We start from the raw sequence: 19,560 nt of genomic DNA on the forward strand, positions 1-19,560 counted from the left end.
GATAAAGATTATTGTTTATTAACTGAATCCCTTAGAAAAATGTGTATGTATTTCAACAATCAAATTACAAGAAAACTAACATGAGTTTGGTCCAACTTTTTCTTTTTTTTGCAAAATGACCTACATAGAATTCTCTGTATCACTATCAGAATTTAGGAGCACTATTTTATGGTTTGGTGCAGGACATCTGTTATCCTCCCTAAAAGGTGACGTGACACCTCTGCACTCAGCATTTCTACAATAAGTGGAATTCCACTCTCCCTTTTCAGAGAAAGAAATGACACCACACTTAAAAGTAACACTTCAATCTTTGCTAAATAAATGCATAGCAGTACTGCCCTCTAGTGGCTCCTTAGTGGTTAGGCATCATTGAATGTATTTGTAACATTTAGCATAATCTCATTGATACAAAATATACTATTGTTGTTACTCCCAGTTTTTAAGACATATGTGTGGCAGGGAATGTCAACAGCCGGAAAATTACAACTATTGTCTTTACTGGAAACTTTCATAAACATCTTTAGCACCTGCAAGGAAATAAGAAGCAGACTAGGATGTATGTGGCATTGTGTGACAAATTGACCCTTCTTTTAACAGCATGGTTCAGATTTTATAGTGTTCAGTGAATGCACCATCCTTTGCCAAGTATCACCCATACATATCTTTTAGGTTGTATTACTTTTCTGAGAATTTCGGAACACATTTCAAATATACCTACATCATCTTTGCTTTGTAAAGTGGCAGTTTGATTATTGTCTCAAGTCAAAGTAATTACAATACAAATAAAATATGATTTTGTATCCAATGTTATAGCTGCCATTAAAAAGTCAGCCATGCACTTGTCAAAGAAAAAATACTTAATAAATATGTATACATTGATAAAAAGATTGCGTTTAGTTAAAAAGCATATTGTAAAATAAATTGAGACAATACATTTGTTTTAAGCTTCAACATGATAGCACTTCAATTAAACACATCACATCAGTTAATTTGGTATTTATTGGAAAGAACAAGTGAACATGTAAATGACAAATATCTTCTCTTCTCCAATACATTCATAGAATGTCACTAAACACTCCGTCTACTGACATCTCTGCCCCGTACGACATTCAGAACAGAAACACCGACACCAGCACCGCGCTCTCTGTTACCGCAGCATCTGCTCTTGGATTAATAAATTAAAGACAATGGTACGGATACAATGCTAGATGCTCATATTATTCATGTTTATTCGCACTGGCCACATTGTTAAAGACTGTGCCGATTAGTATTCAAGTATTCCCTTACGACTTCTCTCTGTGCTGGATATTATACAAAATATCTCTATGATGCTGTCATCATCATCATCATCATCATCATCATCATCATCATCATCATCATCTGTGGATTACATTATGTGACACAGTACAAGAATAACGTTTAAGTAAACATTATGTACTAAGAAAAGGAAAAAACTAAAGTTGTCTTGCGAAATGTATATATGTTTACAGTGTGATCCCCATGCAATACCACATGCAGTTATAGAGGGTGCATGAAGAAGACCTTATAGACCATGCATACAGCCACAGCTGAACAGAAGTGGCATGCGGCCCTGAAACCCTTTTATGATTTCCTTTCATTTACAGTGACATATGAACACATCCTGACAGTTATCTAAGATGTGAGATAGCATATAGCCAGAGTCCATCCTGTTCCAAACAGTGCCTGTAATAAAATGGCGTAAAAAGTCTTTCACACTTTTGACCAAGCCAAACTTCACTGAGCCTCATCACACTGTGAGAGGTGTGTGAGAACATAACAAACCATGGTTGGCACTGAAAATGCTCATGGATATGAAAAATAAAATATATCGGAGTAGCAATGGCTAAAGCACTGGCACGTAATTTGAATTTAAAACCATAACAAAACAAAAGCACTAAAACAACCAGCCTTCATATGCCGCTTGGTTTTACATTTGGAGCTAATACAAAGGCCAACAGATCACTTTAGACAGGCATCAGACATGGGAAAACTGTGCTGTGGGGGTGTAACAAATATTCACTGTGCAATCACAAGTTGTTTTTAAAAAGGCAACAAAATCAAATGCTGAATAGCAAGGCCTACTCTCAAAACTAGCAACACATTTGACAGAAGCTTCTGATGTACAGCTCATAAAGATACATTTTCAATATAAATTCAAGTGTTGTAAATCATTTATGAAGTGCCATCTTTTAATTTGAACAAATGATACATTTGTCCTGAAAAGCCTTGTACAGATTTGTTCAGTGTTGTACGACGATTAACTGCTTTGTCGGTAGAATACGATGGGGTGAATCCTCATAACTTTTCAATGTTCAACTGAAAACAAAACACTAAATATTTGATCAGTTTCATGAATAACTCTGGAAGTGCACATGGTGTTTAACAGCTGGAAATCATACAGAACAGAAGCAAAATGTAACATATACAGAAGTATTAACAGTTAAAATACTGATTAATGTCTCTGATTTGACCAAACCACTAACATTTTAACATTCAAAATCTAGTGAAATTAATTGACTATAATCATGTACAGAATGAAGTTTGATAGCCTAGATGTGCGTTCTATCGTGGTAAATGCATGCAGCTTGTTGTGGCTAATGTTGAATTTAAACAATTTGTGAGGATATCATAAACAGGAAGTGTGAATATTACATAAACCTAAGGTCAGACCAAACTGGAGGAGTGCCAGATCTACTACCAACATTTCAAAGCCGTTGCTCTTTGTCTACAACACTGATTCTGAATGAGCATCCCTTTACATGCATCGCACAATGTGAAATAAATATAATGACGGCTTCCACAAACAGTGTCAACAACGTAACTGTGTATCCAATGTGATATTTGTTTCCAATTCCTGTGAAATATCAGGTTGTATTCCTATTAAATCATGTGGATTTAAATATCTGGTGTTGCCTTAATATTATTATTTGCATTGCTAAATGTCAGCAACACTGCAGTGACATTCAGTTTCCCTTTTGGCCTTTTCAAGGTACTCCATACATCAGTCTCCTTGTCATTAAAAACAGTATCTTTAATTGTTTAAAAACGATTTGCCTTGACCCCAGCAAGACAAAAGAAAAACATTTTAATCCAAACCATTCAAATGCAGAAAGACTCACAATATCAAATAAACCACTTAATAGGCTGGCTTTTATTCAAACCTCTTAACCTAATGCCAGTGGGTGAGTGATTCAATGATTTCAATAACTGTTCTCCTCTGTGATTGCACTTGATATCCCATCTTGTAGGAGTCAAGTCCCAACAAAGGAGGGAGGGAACAGAGATGCTTGACCCTTTTCCTCAACAGGCCTCTAACAATGATTGTATGGCACTGACCATGTCTCCCATGTTCCCTTTAAATCTTTGCTTTACCATTAACATATTCCATCATTTCCATCCGGGACTCAGGCAGCAGTAATAATAATAATAATAATAAAAACCAAAATATTTTAAAGTATTTTGCTGAGCATAAAGAAAAGTAAACTTTTTAACGATTTGTGGTAATCCAATGTCTCGGGACGAACTCCTTGTTTGGTGGAGAGGAAATTTGCCATGCTCACATTGCCAACAGGTCATTCCATGGCTTAGTCTGTTAAACAGTCCATTGGTAGGCTTGCTTTCCAAAATAATTCCCTCATTACATTCGATCCTGTAACATCACCTCGCAGGTTTGAAAGTCCAAACTGCTATCCACACACTGCCAATGATGTCATGTAGTCTCTGCTGTGGAGTTCTCCCACCACTGACACCTTGTTTCCCTTAATCCGTCTTCCCATTCTCCCGAGGCGCTCCGGCTTTGCTCCTTTGTGCCGAGCGCAGCACTCTGTAGCAGCCGCGGGCGATCTTATGCATCCACATAACGTTCATGATGTCCAAGCAGATGCTGGAGCCGATCCAGGCCACGCGGCCCCCCCAGGGCACAAGGTAGAAGGCCTCGGTGCCATACACCATGTACATACGGATGTAGTAGACCGGCATGACGGCGATGCGGACAAAGAAAAAGACTGCTGCCATGACAACCCCGTTCGCCATGTTGGGCCGGGAGGACTTAGGATAACCTAGTACCTCAAAGAACCAGCTGGAACACAACACAGAGTTAGGAAACAAGATGCAAATATAAAATTATGGAAAGACTGTTCACTATCACTTCAGCTTTAGCATGATTAACAAGGAGTTGGTATCTACAGTAATAATCAAAAGACAACATGCAAGAAACAGTAGATTAACTACATGTTATTCCTAACCATTTTTACACTTCTAATGAATAAAACTGCAAAACATTTGTAAATAGAGCTATTAATCTTAAGAGCCATAGCCCAGGTCATTAGTAAGCAGGTACTCACCGCTGGTTAACACATGGCGTGGAAAACTCCGCAAGCAGACGGAAGTTAGCAAAATAAGGCAACATTCCTAAGCCCTGCAAGAACAAGGTAAAAACAGGAAGACAACGAAACATGAAAGGGAAAAAAAACACAAGACACCGAGTCATTTTGATCAACAGGCAGGAAGCTCACACTCTGTTTGCTCTGCAAGTCACTGCATGATATTTCAGATTTCAAGACATGCTTTTACTGTGAGGGGAACTCAAGTCCAAATACAGGCCTTCTTGCCAGATCTAACAAAAGAGGCTTCTGCTTCAAGGCTACAATTATTCTTTGGCTAAATTTAGACTGGTCCTTAATTTGACTTCAGAATGATTAATTCTCCTCATCCATATTTTATGATAATCAATGTGTCTGAATATTAGATATATGAATGTTGACTTGTTTGCCTGATAATGGCCCCAACTGTCAAAAATCTAAATCGTTCATCCTTTAAAGAGTATTAAAATCATGGGATCCATCCCCGAAGATCATGAATTCCCTATAGAGCAACATTCATACTAATGCTAAATGGGGTTGCTTTTAGTGAGGCAATACATGGTTTTGCGTCATATAAGTTATCATGTTATCTCATATATTCAAGTAACACTGACTAACGCATCTTTATAATGAACCATATACCAACTACTGCCAATTGCCTTTATGTATTTTCATCGATAATGCAGCAGAACAGTGTAAAGACCCCACCCAGCATGGCAGTTATTCTAATAATCAAATATCAACACAGCAAAAATATTGATACAAATAATGTACAACCATACACACACTCAGCCAGCCACTACTTGAAGGAGCAATCAGAAGCCATGCAGAGGAAAAGCAATATGTTTACAAGTCATAGCTTAGCGTATCAGGGCCTGAATCCCATGTTGTATGAGATCATCGTCAGCAGGTTTGTACTTGAACGCTGAATTTAAGAAATTCATGGGCGGAAGCCAATATGACGCCCTTGAGATAGATAGATAACCCACAAGGCTTTATTTTCCATTTCAATCACAATTTCACACGTTTTAAGCTGCTGCTAAAGAGAATGAAGATGATCTTACAAACAAGATGATTTCAGGACACCTCATCTTGTAAACATGGCCTTCCCTGCTTAATTAACAAAATAAAGCAGGCTAAAATTGTTTTAATATTTTGCAATCAGACACATCTGTTAACGGCTCGGCAATAAGATTGTTTTAGAAATTGAGAGCTGGGATTTGGATCTCTACTTCTTGACCATACAAATACAAATCATAGGTCAAACTCAATGCTAAGATACAAATCACAGCACTCAATTTCTCCCACAAACAACTTAAATTGGAGGTTATTTGGCTTTCACAGCATGTACAAGGAGACTTACCGTCAGAGCTGAAACAAAAGCTGTACATTAAAACATACTTACTATGTGACACACACATCTGCATTGCACTGTTTGTAACATATGAAATGAAGTTTCCACCTAGCATTAGCATGCTAGTACCTCTAGGAACTGGTAAGTCCATACTGTGACTGGGCATCATATCTGCTCAGTGCAACACAACAGCATATAGCAGACAAGGCAGGAATAGGTCCCCATCTAGATCAAGACCTGCTCTGGGTTTTCTAAATGACACACAACCCTTTTGGTAGTTTTTGCATGAACGGGGATGACACAACCCGACTCGATGTTGGAGGTTTAAAGAGGGGCTATTTATGTTAAAGTCAGCAGGACACAGAGACAGACAGACAGATATATTAGAAAGAAAAAGATGCCACAATTGAAGTAAATAAGAAGCAACAATAACGTAACAAAAGAAAGCATGCATCTAATATTTACAGTTTTAAAATGATCTTATGGATTTAGCTACACACACACACAATATACAGATTATGCTGGAATTTAACAAAATCATACGATTATTTGAACACCGTTATGAGCAAACATTAGTGACTGATTAGTCAATAATCGTATCATGCCAACAAGCTCATAACATTAGGCTGATTAAAGTCTTTGTTTTTTTAATACAGATTTGCCAAGTTAATTTGGCCTTAATTTGGCTGTGTGCCCCATAATATTCATATTGGGTAGGTATAATTTATTTGACATAAACACACACAACACATTAACTAATAAGACTTAGACAACTACACAAATTTGACTAGGTACAGAACTAAAATGAAAACGTTCAAGTTTCAAGTTTCGACCACTTTTACATTGGTTTCACCATATGTTCAGTACAGTAATGTGAGGTGACAAACGCGGAGCATTCATTCTGTTGTCCCACATGAAGTTCAGATCTCGTCTGAGGAACAGTCACGAGTAACCAGTAACAGTATGGCCTACTTTGTCTCATTATCCTATCTGTTTTAGATACAGCGGCTTGTTCTGTTTCTCAAAATAAACGGCTGGATTTAAAGTTTAAATCCTATTTTTAATATAACGATGTGACACTGATTTAATCCTATTATTACTTGGACACAGAAATGTGGAAAATAAATATTCCTCATTAACAATGCAATGAAGACAGACATCCAAACCACATGGTAAAATGTGTCTCATTTAAGAAGAAAAATCCGTAAAATCCGTAAAATCCAGCCAGTGACTGTAGACAGGGGTACAATTTAAATCTGGATTTAAGGGTTTATATGCAACATAAAGCTAAAATGGAATTGTGTTTTTCTTTCCAAGTACATCTGACAGAAGAGGCCGGAGGGGCTTTGTCAGTTTCCTCTTTAGGAAATGTCAGGACAAGTTTAAGGAAGAAAGAAGAGGCAGAGCTAGGATTTTAACACAGAAACAGACAGGCAAAGGCCGGTTATGTAGAAAGGCAGGGAAGTAATTGAGAGTTAAATACTGTTTGTTGGCATGCACAGTTACAATAAAAGAACCCTGCCTTTGTAGAATGCTTCAGAGCTGCCAGCATGCACACAGTGGTTACAGATTAGCATCAAGCTGCGCAAAGCTCACGCCAGATTCACACAACTTAAAAAAAGGGGGTCAGTAAAACAAAGAGAAAGCACGGAAAGTGTAAGGGAAAGGTAGGGGGGGGTCATCAGCCAGTACCATCATTGAGCATTCCATGCAAAAAATACCATCGTCATTCATTTCCATAATAATAATTATCAACAGATCCTGTTGACCTTGAGGGTTTCAGATTGAACCAAGAGTGAACAGCACTGCCCAGAAATGCTGAGTCATATCAACTATCTGCATGTTTAGACAAGAGCTAACTGTATAAAAACGGAGCATCAATAAGCAGCTTCTTAGTACTTCAAAGGAGAAAGGATCAGCAGGCTAATACCTGCAGTTAAAAAATAAATAAAGCTAATTTCATGTATATCAATCACAGTGCACCACCTATCAAAAATGGTTGAGTTGCTAGCTACGACTGCTGATGATTATTGGTTACTTTTCTTAGTATTCGCACCATATAAGATGTGTTTACACATGGCACTTTTGGCCACTCTTCACTTAATATTTGTACATCTTGAGAAAGCAGAGAGGAAGGGAAACGACGCCTCCTGCTGGACCACGCTAGGTCTCACAGGTACATAAAAGCTCAAAAAGTGGGCTTTGAACATCCATAATATGAACTCATCTGATGTGTTTGTACAATTGGTGGTGTTAGTCACCTATTAATTTGGCCTTGAACATATTCAACTAAACCAGATATGAGCAGCATGACAACACTCATAGATCTAAGTGAGTGGAGGCTATCTGAGGTAAAAGCCTGACAGGACACAGCTGCCCACTCTTGGTTGTCTCCTTCCCATCTTGCCTGCATGTTCTGCTATTGGACAATAAGGCACTCACCAGTACATAGTAGTAAGCATACAACGCTGCCAGGTGGTGAACTACAAAAAACTTGTCGCCTATCGCCTTCCAATAGTAAAATATTAGCAGCAGATCTGGAAAACAGAAGCACAGAGGAAACACAGATAACACGTCACTGGTGTAATCCAAAGGTGTGAAGACCAGACTAGTGTAAACTATTTATTTTTTTTATGAACGTGTTAAACTTCTGATTGGCATCTGACCCACACAATAAGGCATACACTTAAGTGATTTATCGAAGCATTACATTTACAACATTATTTTTACAATGTACATATATCTTCTTCTACTTTCTCAAACATCTCCCAGGTAAACTGAAGGTTTCTCTTACCAGATATGAGGTAGCCTGTTGTGATGGCAACATTAGTCTTCACCAGTGTAGGATCTCCCCTATTGAAAAAAAACCACATTTGGTTTGAGAAGGTTTGTGTGATTAAATGTTAAAGGGGCTCTAAGGTGCTTTTTATGTGAATGTAAATGGTCTGCAAAGGCTACAATCCCAAAGTTCCTTCCTGAGGGAGTTTCTTTCCCACACACTTTACATCACGATGTAACACATTGTACATGATAGGCTAAGGGGCGAGACATCTCTAAGCATTTAACCAATCACAACAGAGCCGGCCAGCTAACCAATCAGAGCAGACTGGGCTCTGGTTTCAGACAGAAGGAGAAAAGAGGTGCTGCAGCACAGGCAGTATGAGAAAAATAAAACATGTCACAGTAGAGACACACAATATAAATATGAACCTGAAAATGAGCATCATATGGCCCCTTTAAAGCTCTTAATATGTATAGGTGTTGAAAATGTCAGCAGTATGGTTTCAAAACAACTTGAGGTAAGTAAACCTCTTACAAACTTGCAGGGGAATTCCCATTGCTATGAATCATAGACAGATATTATCACCAAGCATGTACACCCTTGGTTACTGTTGCTATGGCTGTCATGTGCGACAAAATAGATGTTTGATTCAATGTTAAACAGGTTGCTCAGGTCTTTTTTTGATCAGCAATGCTAGGTATGTAGTATCTATGTTTTCAGGTTCTGTAAACCAGTTGTACATTCTGTTAACTCTCCTATTGTCACAGTAACTTTGATTTTATTTCATGCTTTAAGTCTTCAACCTGCTATATAAACACAATAAATCCATTTGCTCATTTTATTTGAGTTTGAAGGTCTCTATAAAAAGTGTTGCATCAGTGTCTCTGGGTTAACCTGACCTGGTAGAAAATATTAAAGAGTCTGCCAAACTATACAAAAATAAGGTTCTTTTGTGATAAATAAAAGTCAGTCGAGTCGAGAAAAGAAAATGAAGTACAGTACATGTACAGTATACTAGGCTAGTTTTCAATTAAGGAAGCATTCAGCTGTGACATTTGGTGTTCCCATGAACCAAACTTCTTGGACCAGTTCCCTTAATAGTCCTTGTCATATTAAGTGAAACAGTATGGGAAGCAAAGGTTAAAAACATGCTATTCACAGTCAATTCTCACCAGACTGGGTCTTCATTGACGGGATCATCAAAGAACAAGATGTAGAGACAGAAGATTCCCACCAACAGCGCGTGAAAGGTCGACACCGTCCTGAAATTACAACCCAGACACACAGCCGTGATTATTTTGTTCTTATTTTAGAGTACAGTGAGTATTTGTCTTTGTTCAGGAATAGTGCCTTGGAGCTGCTCTGTGGTTTAGAGCGCTGAGTTCTCACAGCGAATCAACTGATTGCCTGTCGCGGCTGCACACAGATCCAGACCAATTAGACAAAGAGATTAAACACTGCTGCAAGGTCAGGCAGAGCAGCAGACTCCAGGTCAGTCACTCAGGAGGTGAGACAGTCCGACAGCAATCAGTCAGTGAGACACAGTGACAGCCCCACTTCCTGTAAGACTGTTTCACTACAATATGTAAAGTCATGGGCCTCACCGGGAATCCATATAGCCTGGATCCATCTCCGCTAATCACTCAATTGCTCAGAAACCATGTGACAATTTCTTTTTCACAAGTGCTCTCATGAGTAATAAAATGAATTTGAGAGAAAATGTATGATTCATGTAAGTCACAGACCTGTCTGACTCAATACACACACTCAATATTTTTACTCAAACGTAGTTGTCATAGCTAGTATATCTGCAATGTACCCATAACAGGATAGCAGTTAAACAGCTACGTGACCACAGATGACAATGAAGTGACGCATCTTAATATTTTCACTGAAGAACATTTTAATAATGGCAATAGACATAACAACAGGCTTGGCCTTGCTGTCAGACTGAGATAGGATCTTGTTAAATGTTCAAATGATGAGGGTGACTTGTACATCGAAAGTGGAATTTAGAGATACTGTAAGTCATACAGGAAATATGTGGTTTGTTTGAACAAAGACTCATGGTGATAATACGGTTTTGTCGGGTCACCTTGAGTTCCACTCCACCTTCTGCTTGTCACTGAGGCTGAGGAAGCTGGAGCTGATGCGTGAGGACACCCAGGGGCTGAGCCAGTGGAAGAGCCACTGGAAGGAGAAGAAACTGATCACCGAGATGGTGAGGATGAGCAGGCTGAATGGGTCCATGGCCACCCAACCACACTGAGGGAGAGAAGAAGGTTAAGATTAGTACTTGAAGTGGTTACCTCTTATAAATACCTTGGTTTCTGGCTTGATGACTGTCTCTCTTTTAAACGTCAGGTCAATAATCTGCTTAGGAAGCTAAGGGTGAAGCTAGGTTTCTTTTTCAGAAACAAGTCCTGTTTCTCCCTTGAGGCCAGGAAAAGGCTAGTCTCTGTGACCTTTTTACCTGTGCTGGACTATGGTGATTTGATCTATATGAATGCACCTGCCATTAACTGATCCAGTTAGATGCCGCCTATCACAGCGCACTGAGATTTGTTACAAACTGTAAAGCACTTACTCATCACTGTACCGTGTATGCCAGGGCAAGTCTGCCACTGTTCGGAGACTCAGCCATTGGTACATCTTCATTTATAAAGCCATGCTGGGTAAACTACCACCTTACATCTGCTCACTGATGTCACAGAGAGTCGCGCTATTGCCTAAGATCCCAGGATGTGTTTTTATTACATGTACCAAGTGCTAGGACTGTTTTAGGCACTAAAGCTTTTATGTGCGCAGCCCCTCTAGCTTGGAACACTCTGCAAAACATTTTGAAAATGAGCATTTTGGTTCCCCTGCATGTCATTATGTTGTATGTGTCCTTTTGTTTTCTGTTGTATTTCTGTTACATGTGTAACCAATGTGCGGCAGGTCTCCCTTGTAAAAGAGATCGTTGATGTCAATGGATTTTTTTACCTGGATAAATAAATGCTACAAAGAAACAATTAGAAATATAACTGGGAAATTAGACATGCTCTGTTGTTTCATTGCCAAATTTCGGAATTGCATCAGAAACAAAACCTCTGCCATTATAGGCCTAATCCAACTTGCTAAACTCTAGAAGAAAGGCTGCCACTGGTCGTAACAACAAAAAAAGGTATATTAAAGCTCATAGGTAACGTTTGTTTATAATTACAATTAGAAGTCTTGAAGAAAACGACTAATGAGTGAGTTGATATTAATAGAACTGACTGGCTTAAATTAGCAAGTAATAATGTCTCATGATTGTATGACCCAAATTAAATCAAATCAAAATGATAACCTGGCAGACTTTGTGACATCAGCAAGTACTGTCTTGTCGCACAAATCATTGATGTGTATATAGAGTCATGATTAGACTTGTGATTATGACTTCTAACAATAACTCTGCTCCATCAGCTTCTTTATATATTTAGCTCCTGTACCAGGATGTACAAAGTATTTAGTTGCATTTTGGCAAAGATAAGCTTATGTATTACTTCCTGGAACTCTTCTCAGAGGAAGTGGAAGTCTTCAGAAAGAAGACCAAAGAGCCAGGACACACTGTCACACTCTGTGCTGAAAGCAGTCAGTGTTTTCACACCACACACACCTTCTAAAACCACACACACCTTCTTCCCCAGGAAGCTCTACAGCAAAAAGCTACAGGTCTAATACTGAATGATGAGTGGAAACGTAGCTTTCTGTCATCCTTTGGAGGATCTTTTTACGTCTCATTACAAACATGAACAAATGTCCATACTAAATGTCCCATGTGGCGATTATGTGCTTGAGTTGTACACACCATTAGTCAGAGCATCACTAAAGCTGCTCCATTATTTGGATTGCAATAATCCCACCGTGTACAAAAGGACATTTTACAGAAACAAAATCAAAAACTCTACTCCTTTTATTCATCCAGTATGCGTACATTTAAGATATTGCTTTTGATCAAATTAAGTGTTGGATCAAATATTATAATATTTACTATGCTGACATTTTAGGAAATGCTTACTGTAGCTTTTCTAAGACCAAAACACAAGTACCATGACCAGTCAGGTAGATATTGCCATCACATCATCAACATTAAATACATGCACATTACACAGCTGTACTGCATGCTAACAGCTATTGGAGACTGGTACCACAGCTGTTATGTAAGAGCCTTTTAAATGGACACGGGTCGTCCGTGTTTTGGAAATTGTGAGTGGAATACGGTATAAAGGGTAATTAGGGGGGGGGGGTTCAATAAAATCCATTTGATCTTCATAATTATTTAATTCTAAAACTAGGCCTTGAAGTGATAATGATGTATTAAAGAAATCTGTACAATGACCTCAAATAACCTATAGATCTATTTCGTCATATCTATATTTAGAAAAAAAGTGATCAGCTCTGCATGCACAATGACATGCAGCCGATAAATGTATGTCAGTGAAAGTTCCTCTGCAGCCATTGAACTATTTTTAAGAGTGTTGCCGGGAGCTGTTTTGCATATGGCCTGATTCGGGTGCACAAGCTCTTGGTAAGAAGCCAAGTCCGTTAACTTTATAGACGTATTTACATCTCGCACGGTGTATATCCCAGGATAGGCAACCTAAAATAAAACACATCTTTCTCCCTGGAGCTCTGGCCGTGGTTATTTTATATCAGCCTTTGTTCCTTTGCTACGCGAAATAAATGCTTGAGGACAAACAGTGTGTACCTCACTTGCCAAGAGAAAGTCATCAGGGAACTGAAAGGCCAATTCCCCAGAGTCCCCGCCTGTAATGCATCCGAGGAAAGTACTTTATCGTAGCATGCTGCAAGGCACAAATACTTTTTGTTATTAGAGGAACACTTCTAGAATCTATAACTGAAGATACATCTGGATAAGTAAAGCCATTCTCACAAAGTGGGGTCATTTGAGGTGCACACATGTTGTAGTTGTGCAAGTTCCCATGCAGAACTGCCAAGGGCAAATGGTTACAGAGGTCGCCTTATGGATTCAAAACAGCAGAAGATTCATGGTGAACCAAGCACCAGCAGTCTTACACAATCTGCTTTCTAACACATTTGCCTTGTGAAGTGTTTCTTTATCAAAGATCTAATTATTTTAAACCCCCAACAACAATCAGCGAATCAACATGAATGTCAAAATCAAGGTGGACCAGTGCTAATAAACAAACAAGGACAAACACCTTCAATCAAGGCTCATGCAAGGCATCACAACAACCATTATTTTGAAAATCCCATTTCTAAAAACAAAGAGCAGTCCTTCAGGCAGATGCATCTAGTTATAACAAGGTGGAAATAATAACTTTAGAGGGTTTAACTCCAAACTAATGAGTGCTATCCAGCACCCACTGTTTTAGTGTTGTCTCATAAGGATTTAGTTTGGGCCTGCCTTGAAGAAATGCCTTTTCATTTTCTTGGAAGTGATAGTGTATTTCCAGTGAATTGGAATGAACAGGTTTTCCCTGTAAGATTGTTTTGCAAGCTCCATATCATGCAACCAAGCTTGCGTAAGACGGTTGGACCTGTTTTAAAGAGGAATCGATTAAACGAAAATAACCGTGTGCATCACCGGATTTCCTTTTAGAGATGGGGATCGCTAAATAATGTTGTTATAGTGCACATCTGGTTCTTTTACGCAAGGCATCTCATAGCACACGCACAAAGCTAATTGACGCCACAGCTACGGGAAATGTGTTGGAAAAACAACACTGGCCTGGTGGCTGGGACCAGCCTTCTATGAGGAGGAAATACATCACCTACCTTTTGACTTTCATTCAGATGATCTGCGCTTCACTCTCGCAGCCGGTTACGGTTCCCAGGGTCGATTTCCGTGTATTTCGAGTCATGTCGAGTCATTTTTTGATAAACAAGAGAAGCCCGCCTCTTGCTCCACACACACACATACGCACACACGCTAACAACTTGTGGGGGACGATGCAGGGCTGGAGCTCCGCGTCGGAGGCAGCTATGCGATGTTTACCGAGGATCCCATCCGAGGAGAAGAGTGCGTTAAAGCGGATCCTGCAGCTCGACGCTCGATTACAGAATCCATGGGAGCGTTGCTGAGTGTGTGTGTGTGTGTGTGTGTGTGTGTGTGTGTGTGTTTTGTGTGTGTGTGTGTGTGTGGGGGGGGCACCCTCTCTCTTTCTCCTCCGGGGCTCAAATTACAGCTGAATTCTTAAAGATATACACACACATTCACATGCACATACAAACAGCACACAGTACAGTGGTCTGCCCAAGAACAGTCACTGTGTCTATTTATAGCCGAACTGATCCAGGGGGAGACTGCAGCCCTGAGCAAGGTTTCATTGAATACTTCCTTTATTGCAGCCCTTTTCTAACACGATTTCATATTTTACATTACACCAAGGGTTGGTTATGTATTTTAGATTTGTTTTAAACATATGTATTCATTTAGACTAAACTACTCTTTAAATCCCAACTGCATACACATCAACATAAAACATAAATGAATTAACTGTTTGTGCAATAATAAGTCAATGGCTTTTATTGCTGCTAGTTTTCCATTGGAAAAATTAGGTTGTGTTTATTTTGGTTAGACCTGTCTTACTCTTGCTGACTTTTTCAATGTTACCTACCAATGCTTTAATCTAGTTTTTCTGAGTAGAGATTCGTTGAGCAGCTAGGCTTTAAAAGACAATACAAATTGGAAATGTAAAAAGACATACAACAACAGACTCAACTTCCAGTGTCTTATTAAGCGACTGATGTCATGTGCCCCCCCCCTGCTCAGATGTCAGCCTTAGTACATACTCCATACCATTGGACTGTACTGTATGTACAAATTGTCCAGACACATAACCAGAGGGCAGATGGCAGATTAAATGACCTATGCAAGCAATTTAAAATGAAATGGCTTATACCTAGATTGAGTAATGCCCGTGTATTTAAATCCTGATGTGCATAGATCACAATTAACGGAGTTTATAGTAACCTTTAACTGTTAAATGCATCTGAGGGGACAATACCGACTTCTGCCACATGGTGGCGCACCTCTCCATGTTCCTAACGCTGCAATTGTTTTCCATATTGTGTTAATTGACACACTTACATAAATACGTTTTGGTAGGAATTTTTAGTTTTTACGTACTGGAGTAAAAGCTTAAAGTATCATAAGTTCCAAGTACCTTACATGTTTACTTACAGTACTTGAGTAAATGTACTTAGTTACATTCACTCCTCACACACACCTTTCGTTTGTGTTTCAATACTAGAAGGTTGATTCTTTTTTAGCACACACAAATATGTTAACCCAATATGCCTCAATGTAATGATTTGGTCCCAGACAGTTTGAAAGGCAACTATTTTATAATTTGTCCAAATGGACACATCCATGCACTTATGCTGCCCTCTGCTGGATAGTTTGTGAAGTACGTTGTACGTGTATTTCCTTCATGTAGCACTTTAAAAGCATAAAGGTTGTGCATGTGCATGAGGAAATAAAAAAATAAGTTAAAGTAATACAAATAATTACTTTTGTTTTACCTTTCTGATTTATATTGCATATAGACACTTATATTAGACACACGTATTCTAAGCTTGATTAGCTTAACCCTTTGTGCAGCATACATTTGATTAAAATCCTTTATTCATTATATTTGATATACAAGGTTGTTGTTGTTGTTCTCACTAAACCATGGCCATTTGTACAAATATTTACAGAACCCTAAAACCGGTCAAATATAAGTTTTATATTTCAATTTTATATGAACTTTTATTTGTTTTTATTGTTTAGTGATTTGTTTGCAACTATTATATTTCCTTTCATTGCAGTGTAGCCTCTCTCTAATGCAAAACCATTAAACGCTTCTGTGATCGTCTTTGATCTACAAAGTGAAAATCTTTTATATTATTATTTGTGCTTTTAGGATTGAACGATCAGAGATTGATCAATTGAATTCTTGTAGTCGGTTCTTGACGGATGAATGCTTTTATCTACAGTATGAACAATTGGCCAACACCATGGATATGTGCGGATGTACACGTCTGTACACTACTAATGTGTAACTAAAATGTAACCCGTGGAGGTTTGTTGCTATAAAGTAAGTGACTTAATAACTACATTTCGAGTTAGATGTTAAGAATGCAATTAAATCTCTTATTATTCCTGTAATCAGCAGTTACAATGTTATTCTTTATGTAATGAGTCAGTTACATCCACCCATTTTAGTTTTTTAAGACTTTTTTGGAAATAATGCACTCACAGAAAGTTCTTAAACAGTAAAAGGTAAAATATACAATTTTTATTATTTATATATGGAAATACAAAATTAAGATACATGCATTTGTAATGGCATAAATACAGAAGGGTCAACATACAAAATAATTTCCAAAAAGAAAAACAAGAACATTTAAGCTCATAGAAACTTCCACTGTAACAGCTCCTTTAGTGGTTGAACTATGATTTTGTCATGCACAAACAAACACCATTTTGATCTTATTGTACTTAAAGATTTAAAGCAAAGAAACATATACAATACACCACATAAACATGTACTTTGGTCAATATGTAAAAAGCAATAGCAAGAGGCAGGCACTGATCAGTATGGAGTATGATAAAAGCAGCTTTAGTGATCAATGGGAATAGTCAGGTAAAAATAAACCTTGCATCAGTGGTAATAAAGGCAATTCATGAAAGCTAGTGGACCAAAGCAGCACAACATTTTATATCAGTCAGTTTCTTTTTGAGTTCCTGTACCATATTCTTTCTGTCTGACATCTTAAAAGACACTCGTGTTTTCTCACCTTTAACAGTTTGGCATTGTATATAGACACATTAAGCTCTTAAACGTAAAGATAATATGCATGTCAATCACACAAAAGGAGTTTAATATGGATCATAACCGTCCTCACTAATCTTAACTACAATTTAGAAACTAAATGTACAAATATCTCTATTTCGTGCCTTAACAAAAGTCATTATTCCTCAGGCCTATTAAACTAAATCTTCGTGTTGGAAAATAACAAGCATGACTCAAATGGTGTTTGAATAGAGCTTCATAACTGAGCCTGTGGTGACACTATTGTAAACCCAGAACAGTAATCCATACATTACTGAATTACTAGAGCTAAATCAACTGAACATCTATGTGAGGGTTGTAATTGGATAACTAGTCATTCAACCATGTAAGAATAGCACCTCGGAGCTACAATAGAAGCTCTCAGTAAATAGGAGTTTACATTGAAGAGGCACTTTGTAACACGTGTATTTCACACATGATCATTTGAAGCATGCAAACCGTTAAGACCTGAGAATGCCACAGAAAATAGAAATCAAGGCAATAAAAGTTAAAATGATAATATATTTGCTGAATATGAATTCTTTATTTTGTACATAATATGATTAAAATACACTTGAAACAGTCAAAAATATTTGATACAACTGTGAAATTGACCACCTGTTCTACTATGAAGTTGAAAAGGTTAAGGCTTTGTTTGGCACATAGCATTTGGTATTTTTAGTTGACCATAAATGACAATCCTGATGTTGATAATGATATACTATAGATAAAGCTTCTCCACATTAAACATCCTTATGACAAAAATAGTGTCAATCTGCTCTTCTCTGAAGAACATAGGTTGTAATAAGCTCATGTAAAATATATGTTATTAACATGTATGTCTTTAAACAACACGTTGAGGGCACAACGGCACAGATCTACATGAAGTCTCTGGATTGAATATCCAAATGATGATCTGCTTACCATTTCACATGAATTCTCAGCATATGATAGAAAACCGTGCTGATCTTGTGAATGAGGTGGACAAAACGCACCGCTGACGTCTCTACACAGCATTCTTCAGCATAGATGATACAAACATCCACCCGGAGACAAAATCAATTGTAGTCTTTAAAGCCACAAAGAGGCGTAGAACGTTGCGTATCCCGCTCCTTCACTACACCATGAACTGTGTGTATCCCTCAGCGCCTGTGACGATCACATCCATCCAGATCCTCATGGCCTCAGGAGAGGGAGCTACCATGTAGTAAACTCTGTCGTGAGTCTTTACACTGAAGGTCAGGGAGGGGTTCGGGCTCTGATGGAGGAAAAGGATAGGAAAAGGAGGAAGGGAGGGAGACGATGAATGGTAAGGTAAGTAGGAGACAGAAGGAGAAAGGTTGAGAAATCATTTAAAAATTCAATTAGAAGATGATAGATCACCATTTTCACCACAGGAGTTATTTTCATGCATTACTTTTGTAGCAGCATACCTTGTGTGCATTCTTCAAGTGATCATAATACACTTCTTCAATAGCTTGGAAGTAGATGACTCCTTTCAGCTTGGCTTCATGCTTGTCTGTAGAAGAAATAACAGTAGCCATGACGCATACATCATATGTCTTAATATGCTTTTGTGTCTGTGTGTGCTCTCGCCGCCCCTACCTGAATAATAGGAGAGTGTGCGTCGGTTGCGGTCGAACACGAACCAGCGTTTCTTCCAGGTTTTGATTTTGCCTCCCATTTTGATCAGGTAGCCCCTGCAGGTCTTCTCAGAGATGGATAAGTGGAAGCATGTGTCTGGGCTGTGACCCGCCGACTCAATGTGAGCCCGCAGGTCAAAATCATCCTTACGCACCGGCAGGTAGCGTGTTAGCGGCCGGGCCTGCAGAGAAAGGAGAGAGAGGGTTCATTGAAAAGAGGGCATTGCTTCAAGTACAAAGATGTATTTATATAATTCATACAAATCATGCAGATGTATATCATATGTTAAGTAGATTCTTTCTTCTTCTGCCAACAGTTGATGGCCCAGGCAAAAGAACAAAAGATGATGGATGAAGCTTATACTGAGAACTGTAAGCAGGCATGATTGAAAACATATGGAGACGGAATTATATATGTGACCCGCTCTATCGAGATCAGTCGGAAGTCGCAACGGCTCATTTCAAAATAAACGTGGATTTACGTAAAAAACTATTTTTTCGGGGTTCGGGTGTTTTGTTTGATTTGGCTTTCAGAATATGAAACTTTTATTTCCAAAATCACACGATAAAT

At 38.4% G+C, this 19,560-nt stretch overlaps 2 protein-coding genes across 6 annotated transcripts in view; both read right to left on the reverse strand.

Moving 5' to 3' along the window:
• Nucleotides 1-981: 981 nt before the first annotated feature.
• Nucleotides 982-14,660, reverse strand: tlcd4a (TLC domain containing 4a). Its single transcript, XM_034108455.2, has 7 exons — nucleotides 14,303-14,660; nucleotides 10,614-10,783; nucleotides 9,691-9,780; nucleotides 8,531-8,589; nucleotides 8,179-8,273; nucleotides 4,365-4,438; nucleotides 982-4,099 (listed from the first exon to the last, which is right to left on the reverse strand). Exons 2-7 carry the CDS (start codon nucleotides 10,766-10,768, stop codon nucleotides 3,781-3,783), a joined length of 792 nt encoding a protein of 263 aa, XP_033964346.1. The 5' UTR covers nucleotides 10,769-10,783; nucleotides 14,303-14,660; the 3' UTR covers nucleotides 982-3,780.
• Nucleotides 14,661-16,794: 2,134 nt separating this feature from the next.
• Nucleotides 16,795-19,560, reverse strand: part of phldb2b (pleckstrin homology-like domain, family B, member 2b) — a 37,010-nt gene continuing 34,244 nt past the window's right edge. For all 5 annotated transcript variants that reach the window (XM_034108446.2, XM_034108444.2, XM_034108445.2 and 2 more), the window contains 3 exons: nucleotides 18,952-19,171; nucleotides 18,780-18,865; nucleotides 16,795-18,604 (listed from right to left, as the gene is read on the reverse strand). In XM_034108446.2, coding sequence (XP_033964337.1) covers nucleotides 18,464-18,604; nucleotides 18,780-18,865; nucleotides 18,952-19,171 — 447 coding nt within the window. In that variant the 3' untranslated portion in view covers nucleotides 16,795-18,463. The remainder of the gene's footprint in view (nucleotides 18,605-18,779; nucleotides 18,866-18,951; nucleotides 19,172-19,560) is intronic.

This window comes from Pseudochaenichthys georgianus, chromosome 20, assembly GCF_902827115.2.
Source record: "Pseudochaenichthys georgianus chromosome 20, fPseGeo1.2, whole genome shotgun sequence".
NCBI lineage: Eukaryota > Metazoa > Chordata > Actinopteri > Perciformes > Channichthyidae > Pseudochaenichthys > Pseudochaenichthys georgianus.

Coding starts and splice junctions, on each gene's coding strand:
- tlcd4a (XM_034108455.2), bottom strand. CDS start 10,768: ATGGACCCATTCAGCCTGCTCATCCTCACCATCTCGGTGATCAGTTTC. Junction 8,590..9,690: donor GTCAATGAAGACCCAGTCTG/GTGAGAATTGAC, acceptor TTTTTTCAATAG/GGGAGATCCTACACTGGTGA. Junction 4,439..8,178: donor ATGCTTACTACTATGTACTG/GTGAGTGCCTTA, acceptor TTGTTCTTGCAG/GGCTTAGGAATGTTGCCTTA.